At 30.5% G+C, this 11236-nt stretch overlaps 1 protein-coding gene across 1 annotated transcript in view; it reads left to right on the top strand.

Moving 5' to 3' along the window:
• LOC148610571 (N-acetylglucosamine-1-phosphotransferase subunits alpha/beta-like) overlaps positions 1–7405 on the top strand; it is a 63519-nt gene extending 56114 nt beyond the window's left edge. Inside the window, exons 23-28 of the mRNA XM_088595714.1 lie at positions 893–978; positions 1765–1863; positions 2508–2562; positions 3170–3282; positions 4784–4874; positions 5632–7405. Of these exons, the coding sequence (XP_088451840.1) occupies positions 893–978; positions 1765–1863; positions 2508–2562; positions 3170–3282; positions 4784–4874; positions 5632–5709 (522 nt within the window). The 3' untranslated portion in view covers positions 5710–7405. The remainder of the gene's footprint in view (positions 1–892; positions 979–1764; positions 1864–2507; positions 2563–3169; positions 3283–4783; positions 4875–5631) is intronic.
• The last annotated feature ends 3831 nt before the right edge of the window (positions 7406–11236 follow it).

Below are 11236 nucleotides of genomic sequence, written 5' to 3'. Positions count from 1 at the left end.
GATTGCTCGTTCATCAAAAAGTGATGCCAACCATTTTACCCATAATTCCATAGTTTCTGAATTGCAAATCGTGTACATCAGTGGATCACAAATGTGGAAAAAAATTACTTAAAGTTACTGAAATTACTTGAAATGATTTGATTTATGTACAAGGGTAATTGATGAAAAAGTGTGTATGTGATGTCAAATACACCTACCTTATGGTACAGGAAAGGGGAGATAATTCAACTTTACTGAGATCTCACTAACTACTTCCGGGTAAAATCGCCACCCCCCCCCCCCCCCCCCCCAATGTAGTATTAAAAACACACTAGACCTAGACTTATGCATTGTAAGTGCATTATTTGTGTGTATTCTGATTAAAAGTAGTCAAAATAAAGCTGAAAATGTGTACTTTAAAATCATATCTGTAATTTACTACAAAAGTGTATGAATATTGTTTACTTGTGTGAGTAATTTGTCTTTATACTGTCAGTTAGCAGAAAAGGTAAAAATGTTGATTTTCAGTATTTTTTTATTCAAGTAAATTTTGTGAAAGAATTCTACTGACATCATACCATTAGAGTAATGATTCTGAAAGCCTTATTTTCCAAGCTTTGCAATGGTATTCAACTTTAAGGTGTCATTTGTCCTGGGAATTCACAGTGAAACATTGAAAATTACTTGTTTAACATGTAAAGTAATGGAAACGTTAGAATTGGTTATTGAGACCTGACCCTACCCTGCCCATTGTTAGAGATAAATGGGTTGCTCTAAATATGTAAATTGTACCTGTTGATCAACTTAACAGTGAATTGGGAAATTTTTAAAATCGATGTTACTTTACTCTCAATACTACTCTATGACTCTGTGTCTGTGTCAAAGTATATCTCTAGTATTGTTATTTTGACAGCCTCAAGTTACCAGATCACTATTTCTGAACTGTGAGAAAATGGTGGAACTGCTTCATTCCAAAATGAAATCTTTACCAAAACACAAGTAAGTGGTACAAAATGCAACTAAGTAATTAAAAAAAATAGTGGGAATTATAAATTATGAAATCTGCAATTTATTTTTGTTATTTATCAAATGTTAACCCTTTCAAAAAACTATAATTAAATATGAAAACCTCTTGACATTTTGGAAATGTTACAAGGCATTCTTGTTTGTCAATATACAAAAATTACAGCAATAATAAATTGTAGGAAGTATTAGCTCTATACCTTAAATATATAATTCAATGTGAAACTTACTTATTTCAGAATCAATTGATGCAAATTCTTATATATACATATGTATAAACTGAATTATTTTAGAAAAATTATCAAAGATGATGCATCATGTGATTTAGAGTTTTTTTCGACTGATATCATGGGAAAAACCTATTCTCATTTAGCTGATCCTTGATTGAAGGAGGTAGACCTACGTTTGTATTCTTCATTTTACATCAATCTCATGTAAGCATCAAAGTAACTTGGACTGATTTCATTCTGTTTCAAATAAAAACTTGATATGCTTTGTTGAAGTTGAATATGATACAAATAAATTACTGATTTCAAGAGTGATGTCCCTTACACTAGGTCTACCTCCTTAAGTGGAGAAATAATTTAAACGGAAGGAGAATCTATTACTAGACTGTCACTGAGAGTCCTTGGTGGCACAATTAAGGTTCCATCATTCTCTTCAGAACATTGATATTTCACAAAAAATTTAATCAGAATCCAAGTGGGCAGTCAGTTAGTCCTGTATTTAGATATGGAGATATATTTGTAATTTCAATTTCAGATTTATAACATTAGATGATGAAGAGATAGCATTTAAAATGATAAAAAGTAATATATCAACAGTTGTTGGACAATTAGATGATCTCCGGAAACATCCAAAGTAAGTTTAAAATGCCTTAAGATATTGGTCAATAAGATGATCTCAGGAAACATTGAAAGTAACTTTAAAAGGCCTTTAGCTGTTGGACAATTAGATGATCTCAGGAAACATCCAAAGTAAGATTTTATAAGCCATCTTTTGACAAAACTATGGTATACTATTGTCTGTCTGTCCATATGTCCACATATTGTACAATGACTCGAGAAGGCTTCAGGTGATTCGAATTAAAATTCTTAGATTAAAGCAGGGTTTCGGATTATTGCTGGCCCGAGGTCCAGATCACTTATGCAGGACCATTGAAATTTCATTAATCTAGTTCCTGGCCTTCCATACTTAGCATTTACATGTACTCTTATTGTGGACCTTTAACTTTCTTCAGGTGAACCTTTCATCATCCTCCCAAGTCAGGGTTTTGAGTCCACCCTCACTCCCTCAAACCCCTGACATCACTCATTCATATTTAACGGGTATCGTCCAGTGCCATCTAGTGAGTTACCTAAATTTAACCCGGATCCAAAATCCAATCAAATTACTCGTAATAGAAACTCTTAGATATAACTTACAAAATGGCTACATACACATAACATCATTTTTTTCGCTAAAATGATACTACTTTAAGTGAAATTTTGTTCATTTAATTTCAGGAAGTTTATATGTCTTAATGACAATATAGAACATTCCAGACATGATGCCCAAACAGTAAGTAAATATATTTATAGATTAAACAGACAATTTTGTTTGGCCAATTATTGGGACCATCATTACACTTTTGTGAATAAATTTATAGCTTAAATATTGTTAGCTTGGATTGGAATTCAACATTTTTATAAGAAGTTAAAATTTGGGGCTTCAGTTCATAATGAAGACCACATACAAACTGAAGCATCAAAAGTAGGACAATGCAAAGACATCAATCTCAAATTCAGGGCCTTATATTGAAAACGGGGAAACAGAAACAATCTACTTATACAAGCAGTGCACAAAAAAAAAATATGATTAGTTTTTATAAAAAAAACGAAGATGAGGAAAACAAACCTCACACAAAACCAAAGGTCTCGCAATATAAACTCACGAAAAATAAAACAGAAGTGACTTCTGGTGCTATGGGAGGGCAAGCATATCCTACTCTACCAGTGTCACCTGTCACATTGCAAGTGAGTATAATCCAGTCAGAGTCTACCTGCACTAATGTAGCTCCTTCAACACACTTTGTCAAGGTGGAGTCACAAAGAAATGATTTCCAATATTGTCCATGAACAACAATTTTCTGACAATTATCAAGTTGTTTTAATCCTATGTTAACTAGGTTAAAGCAATTCTTCAGGATTACTACGAGTCAGTACTACCTATTCCATCCCAGTTTGAATTACCAAGGGAATACAGAAATAGATTTTTACATATAGATGAACTGAGAGAATGGTAAGTGTTGTCTCCTTTTGTTTATTGTAAAGTTCTTAAAAAAGGAGGTAGACCTAAGGTAAGGGAAACAACTCTTACAAATCATTGGAACGTTTGTATTCAGCATTTTACATCAATCTCATGTAAGCATCAAAGTAACTTGGATTGATTGTATTCTGTTCCAAATGAAAGCTTGAAAGGCTTTGGTGAAATTGAATATGATACAAACATATCACTGATTTCAAGAATTATGTCCCTTAGCCTATGTCTACCTCCTTAAATCCCTTCATGTCAGTTACAGAACCTGGGAAAAACAATCACCTGTATAAAAAAACAAATCTTTGTCTGTCCTAAATAATTCAGTTCAGACAGGTTTCACTGTATATAGAGATCACATTGTCTGTCTGTCTGTTCTTCTGTCCACATATGTTGTGGCCAAAGCTACTTCTAAACTGCTGTATGGATATTGATGAAATTTTGTAGGTTAAGCATCATATGTAAATGTGCATGAAGAAAGATAGTTACTGGTATTACTAAGGCTTGCAAAACAAATTAAATTGAATTTAAGGGTTGTACTTGCATGTTCAAATCTTTCCCACAACTGCTCAATGCATTTTGATGAATTTTTATAGTTAAGGTTAGGAATCAAATATAGATTTGAATGCAAATGACACATCAGACTTTCTGAAAAATACTGGTTAATTATATTTAAATATGACTTCATGAAAAAAATTAAAACTGTACTTTATTGAAAACTAAAGTTGAAGGAAAAAGAGACTTCTATGCTTGCATGAATATTTTATAGAAATCATTTATAAAATAGAAGGGTCCAATAAAAATCAGTGTGCTTAATTGCATTAAAATAGGCATTTACTAGTAATTTCATGTCAAAATTTTTGATTCTAAGATCCTGTCCAATCATTTGTGAGGGTATCTCCTTGCCAAGTTTTATTGCAATCTTAATAAAAAATATAAAAACAAAAAAAAGCACTACCCTCATCATTTGCTCTGTCTTTAACTTATGCCTAAAACTCATAAATGTTTGGGGGCAGTTAAAGAGTAAAAAGAAGTGTCCCCTCTCTCTTTTGTGTTATACCCTGCCACACGAAGTGCGGAGATATTATGTGATACCCTCCGAAAAGTTGTGTATAAGTCTGTCCATCTGGGTGTGTTTTCCCCAACCATTTCCAGATGGTGAGTTGAAACCAGATCTGTGATTTTTTTTTAATCCCTGAACACAGTTGTTTAGTACAATACAATACAGATTACACTTAGTTTTAAGCAAATCAAACATGCAGTTTTTGAGTTAAGCCATTTTGAATATTTTGCCATCTCCATTTTTTACCATTCATGGCTGGGGATTACTTAATGTTCCATTAATGTCTTTTTTCTTTAAAAAAAAATATAAATAAATGGTCTGAGAACTAAAAAATTAACTTTGAAAGGCCTAAGTCTTGCAACTTTTAAAAGTATAAAAATATCTACCTAAAATTAATTTTTTCATGTTTGTATATTTCAACAGGAAGAGATTACGAGATTGGCTGAAGTTTTTTACTCACATAGCATTAGTGATACTGGTGTTGTTTACAATAGCTTCATACTTCAGTGATAAAGTAAGTAACTGATGTGATTGTGGTGTTAACATTTTAAAGTGTAAGTATTTGTAAGAATCAGGCAAAATGAGGGAAAATCAAAAACATGCATGTCAAAACATCACCGATCTGACAATATGATTTCACGCAATGATGCTTTCCCTAATTTGAAAACACCATTACTTGATGCCTACATCACTGGATTTGCTCAGAAATTTTTCAATAGAATGTTTGAAAAATGAGGTTTTTGACAGAGTTATCTGCCCTTGAAATGTTTGTATTCAGTGCATTTTGATAAAATTATAACTCAAATTACCAAAGTGATGTGGGAAATCTTGTTTTTTTTCCTTGATTCTGATGGTGCAAGTAGTCAAATTAAACTTTCGAAATAATGGGTTTTTCATACCATGTTTCACCCACTGCATGATTCTTACAGAGACTGACACTTTGGTACCAATCCACATAAGTTTCAGACACACCATGAACAAACAATGCTTTTTCACACACCATATTTTTATGTAATTAATAACCTGTTCGTATTTTGAAGAAAAATCATACATTTCAACCAAATCAAGAATGATAACTCTTTCAATTTTTATGTGTAATAAGTGCAACAACAGAATAATAAACATGATTTTTTTTAGGCTAAATTTTTCAATCGATGTGAATTGAAAAATCTTAAAATAGTAAGCTTGTTCATCCTTGAATTGTTTCTGTGGCTTTATATTAAAGAATGAATGTCAAGAGATCAAAACATATTTCTACATTTTTTCTGCAGATTGAAGCTCTTCAGAAAAAATACAGCCGACAGCGACCAAGTTCTGAAGAAAGCAGTGGGGGTATTATGACCGTATGACGGTGCGCGCTCTGGGTAGTTGATCCTGATTCTTTAATGGCATTCCTGATAATACTCATTCTCATCCTTTTAGCTCTTATGGCATATCAAACAACCATGGAATCTTAATAATTACCAGTCATATTAGGCTTTAAACAATTTAAATTATATGAATTACACAGGCAAAATATTTTCACATAATTTTCATACGATATTGAGTAATTGGCATCCTCACTTGAACTTTTAAGTTGAGTTTTCAAAAGAACACTTTGTGAAAATTACTTATGAATTCATATGAAGCTAGATCATGTGAAATTCAATGAAGCTTGTTCATGTGAGTTTGATGTGAATCCAGTTCATGTGAATTTCATGTGAAGCTTGTTCCTGTAAATTTTATGTGAATCCTGAATCATGATTCATGTGAATTTCATATGACATAGTTTTACCTGAGTATGTTGGTTATGGTACTATTTTAAGTGTTGTTGTTAGATTTGCCATCTTTTTTTTCCTTACTACATTCCAATCTGCCAAAATGTCACATTTTACATGAGCCAATTGTGTATAAATATTTAATTGATTCATGTTGAGCTAAATATGTGTTTTTCTAGACATTTTTTATATGCAATATGTAACTAAACTTTTAATATCTTGTGTTAACCCAAACTACTTTAAAAAAAAAAAACAAATTGTAACCTGAGAAATTTTTGCGACATTTAATTTTCACTTTTTCCCCCAGTATGAACTGTAAAAGAAAAAAGTAATGTTCATGAATATTTTCTTTGTAGAACATTTTAATAGAATTTGAGAAATTATCTTGAATTAACATGTAAAAATGTTCAACTGTAACTGAAAATGGTGAAAAAAAGATGACACGAAAAACTCCCAGTTTACAGTCATTTGTAGTTACATATTGTGTGTGTTTTTTTCTACAAATTTTTAATGTTTTTAAGCAAATTGAACTATAAGTTCTTCTGCCATTACACAATTTTACTAAAAATAATTTTAAAAATTCTTTGTACAAGTTCGACAACCCAGAATTTATTTTTGTAAAAGTTATTTCTTATTTTCGGTAAGGTTGTACTAAACTCCTTTATCTATGCAAATGAATGCTTTTTGTGTATATTTTTCTATCCTTTATACATGTATGTTCATATCATGCCATCCAAAAGTCAGGTTTAATTTCCAGAGCGTGAATTTGTTATGTTTTTTTTATTTTATTTTTAGTTTATATTTATGTCTAATGTTGATGTACCATTTTTAGAAGTCAGATTACAGTGTGCCTTTACAGAGTCTTTACAATTTTATTATGATATTTTGAATTTAATATCTCTGGAATGATGCCACTGCTGGTAACCAAAGGTCCTCAAGTGTATTCCAGAGCTACTTCCTAACTGTTTTAGCTTCTTCCAACTTTGGCCATCAAAATACGCTATACGAATTATGAAGAAATTTTTATAAATTTCTGATTTTTTTAGCTAAAAAAAATGAAAATCCTGATTTCTGTCATCCTCATGATTGTTTCTTTCCTTGTACTGTACATAGTAGAACCTCTTGGAGCTGGATTTGGCTTTATATTATGATACTTTTGATTTTGTATACAATACATTAATGATTGAGATCTTCCTTGAAATGTATACAGCATATTGATATTTGTATTACTACTATGAAGCGGAAATTTTTGGTGAGGTTTAGGAAAATAAAAACTTGCCAAATTTGAGTTCAGATGTTGAACATATTACATTCTGTTAAATGTGAAGACAAAAAAATATAGACAGCCGAAATTTGACACCCCTATTCAGAGCAAATTTCAAAATTTGGCACCCATGAAAATTACCCTGCTGTGTGGTAATATGATTTGTGAATACAGGTTCATTTTTCCAGATATTACTTTTTAGTTATTCGAACAAAGTTTTTGACAAAACTTTACATGGTAAAATAACAAAAGCCTTTTTCAAGGGGAGATAATTGATGGAGTAAATATTTAAAAGAGACCTAATGATAAGATTAGTGTTTTTAAAAAAAATATTATGAAATTTTTTTTTTTTCAAATATAGAAGAAGAATAAGTATTTTTTTACAATTTTAAAAGAAATTCTGTTGACCTAATTTGTTCATAGTACACGAAACATCAAATGATGTCATTCTCTGTCTTCTGAAAATGGTTGCTGATTTTTTGTAATTTTCAAACTTTGTTATTGTATAGGAGGGTTACGAAGGTTTTATATGATATTTGGTTTGAATTAGTGTTAATACATGTATATTTTTATTCCCTACAATCATCAACAAGGGCATTTTTGCATTTGTACATCTGTCATGCCATATATTTAAATCCATCTTCCACAAAGTTATGCAGTACAAAACATCACCATATCATCCTATTTTTCATCTATCTATCTGTTTGTTCATGTACCTTTTAAGCTTCATACAAACTTGATGTAAAAATAAAATGTGGCCATCATTCAACTAGATAAATGAATGAAGAACAAGACATTGCCTTGGGGCTTCCAAATGGAGATAATCTTTAATATTTTAAACCTTAATGCCCTTCTGACACTGGTAAAAACCTTAGAGTCACAACTCCTACTCTATTGTTTCATAAATTCTCATGAAACTTTACATACATGAAGGTCAGTTGCTATATGTTAATGTGCATGAAAAACAGTTGTAGCCCAAAACGTTTAATCCCAGAATGTCTAAAGGTAAATTTTACCTAATTAGATCTTTAATTCCTGGAATGTCTACAGGTAAATTTTACCTAATTAGATCTTTAATTCCCGGAATGTCTACAGGTAAATTTTACCTAATTAGAACTTTAATTCCCAGAATGTCTACAGGTAAATTTTACCTCATTAGATCTTTAATTCCTGGAATGTCTACAGGTAAAGTTTACCTAATTAGATCTTTAATTCCCGGAATGTCTACAGGTAAATTTTACCTAATGAGAACTTTAATTCCCAGAATGTCTACAGGTAAATTTTATCTCATTAGATCTTTAATTCCCAGAATGTCTAAAGGTAAATTTTACCTCATTAGATCTTTAATTCCCAGAATGTCTAAAGGTAAATTTTACCTAATTAGATTTTTAATTCCCAGAATGCCTAATCACAAATTTAGGGTAATTTTCAAAATGTCTGAAGTTAAACTTTTATCCTGAATTAATATAAATCAAAGTTTTTTTTCCTAGAATGTCAAAAATAATTCTAACTATGTAGAATTTTTACTTTAATTTTGAAAGATATGTTTTTGCAATAATCTTTTCCCATGTGTTTTATTCTTTTGCTCAATTCAACTTATTATTATTTGTTTGCACACCAATATCCCCTTTGTCCATGTTGTCAGACATATTTAATTATAACAAAAACAAAAGAGAAAGGTGTCAATTCAGAAGACCAACTTGAAAGCCTTATGAAAACAAACAAATTGTAAGGTATTTGGCTAAAATGATAGAAATATAAGTAAAAGGTCATATTTTCAATAAATATTACATTTTGTTTCTTTTAAAACTAATTTGTCATTTTTAGACATTTTGGGTTACAATTTTTTTTCGTTAGACATTTTGGGAATACAACTATTTTTTTCATTAGACATTCTGGACACAATTTCATTAGCCATTCTGGCATTAGACATTTTGGGAACATTCCAAAAAGACCATAACTGTTGGAGACTTACAAAGGTAGATAATCCATGATTAGATCTCATCACATTATGAAACAGGTCGAATGGTCAACCTTCTGTATAATACAATATTTACCCTTTGAGACATATTCATCGTTTAGTACAAATATGAATGAATTTAGTTCACATGTGTGAGTAATTTGCCTCCGTGCTGTCTGTGAAAGAGATGAAAATGTATCATTAACTCAAGAAAAAAATTGCAGTGGTTGAAAGTTTTGAACAGTTTTTGTCCTAGTAAGAATCATGCAAAATGTGATTCATGGTTGGGAAGTCTACATATTTTTATATTTTGTTTAAAATGTCATGGTAAGCAGAGAGTAACATGCGGCTTGTCATATAACCCTTGTTCTTAGGAGATACAAATTATATAGAATATACTGTAAAATTCAAAAATAAGGGAGCTGCCTCTGTACATGACACTGACACACAATGGAAACTTTTGGATTTTCAATGTGAATAATCTCTTGAGAGCAGATTGATTGGAATGAATAATTATGCATTTCATCATGTAGACCTTCAAAGCAACTTAATAACAATAATAAATATGTGTTGCCTTTTTTGAGGTGTATCACATATTAAAGAATTTGCACAATTCTTAGCTGGAGTGCTATTTAATTTTTGACAATGACAAATTTAACATGAAAGAGAAACAGGGAAGTAGTGAGCCTTTACATGTATATCGTCAAACTGGGAGTGGGATGGGGTACATGAATTTCACTTTGTGAGCCTGTTACTGTTTTTCAAGTAACATTTGTATTTTTTTAAGATCAGGTCGAATATTTAGATGTACCAACATATCAGTCAATATATGGTTCTTATGTTGTTAATTGTATACAAATAAAGTCTTAGAATCTATATTATGCCAACCAAAACTACAAGAAAACTATGTGAAACAAAAATTACCTCCCTTACTTTTTTCAGATAAATTTTTTTTTTAAAAATCCAAATTAGAAATCCAATGTTTTTTTTTTAAATTTTGGTTTTACTGTTACTGTTTGGTTTTTTTGTTGTTTTTTTTTGTTTTTATTGTGCATTGACTTAAATTTCAATTTTTCCAACTTTCGATTTTTTGTTGACATCATTAAATACAATCTGTTTCTTATGCTTAGTTAAAATCAAAGTGTAACATCTTAGTGCATTCAAACCAAGATTAATTTTGGCAAAAGATTGCTTGTAATAATTATTGCAAGTAACCGTTTCATTGATATTGAAAGAATTTTGAATACGATATAATTTTAAATAAAACTTAAAATGAGATTTCTTTTTAGAAAACCAGAACAAATGATGCTTTTTTGGTCTACATAATTATGCTATATTTTTACATAATGATATCCTTTCTATATTTGATTTGCATTTTTGAGAAAACCATACATTTATATCCCACTAAAATCAGCCAAATCAACCCAAATCAATCCAAGTGAAGAACAGTAATTCTTGTTAGTTGCAAAGTGCCAATTTTATACACTACCTATTTAATTTTTATCTCGAAAGTACAACAACTGAATTAGAAACCAAGACAGGTTACGTGGTTTGTACATGTTTCTGAACAAGAAATAAAACTGAATTTAGTGGGTTTTTGACATGCATGAATCACATCCTGTTTGATTTTTGTAAAGACTGCTACTTAAAAACTAGTAGTTAGTTAAAAATTTTTTTTTACCAATTTTAGCATTTTTATTGATAAGACAACCACATTGGAATGTATATGGATAACATTATATTTTTGTATTTTAAAGATTATTCCTTTGGTTTACTAAGTACCGTCATCGAACAAAAACTGCAGAGAATTGTAATTTTCATATATGTTTGAACTTTACATCTGGAAAACTATGTCCTCACACAAGAAAAGTCATATTTTATCATATAATGCTGTG

This window comes from Perna viridis, chromosome 8 (genome assembly GCF_037379345.1).
Source record: "Perna viridis isolate PV_CMFRI_1.1 ecotype Kerala chromosome 8, ASM3737934v1, whole genome shotgun sequence".
In the NCBI taxonomy this organism is placed as follows: Eukaryota; Metazoa; Mollusca; class Bivalvia; order Mytilida; family Mytilidae; genus Perna; species Perna viridis.
The sequence above is the reverse complement of the archived record's forward strand: the minus strand, read 5'-3'. Positions and strand labels throughout refer to the sequence as shown.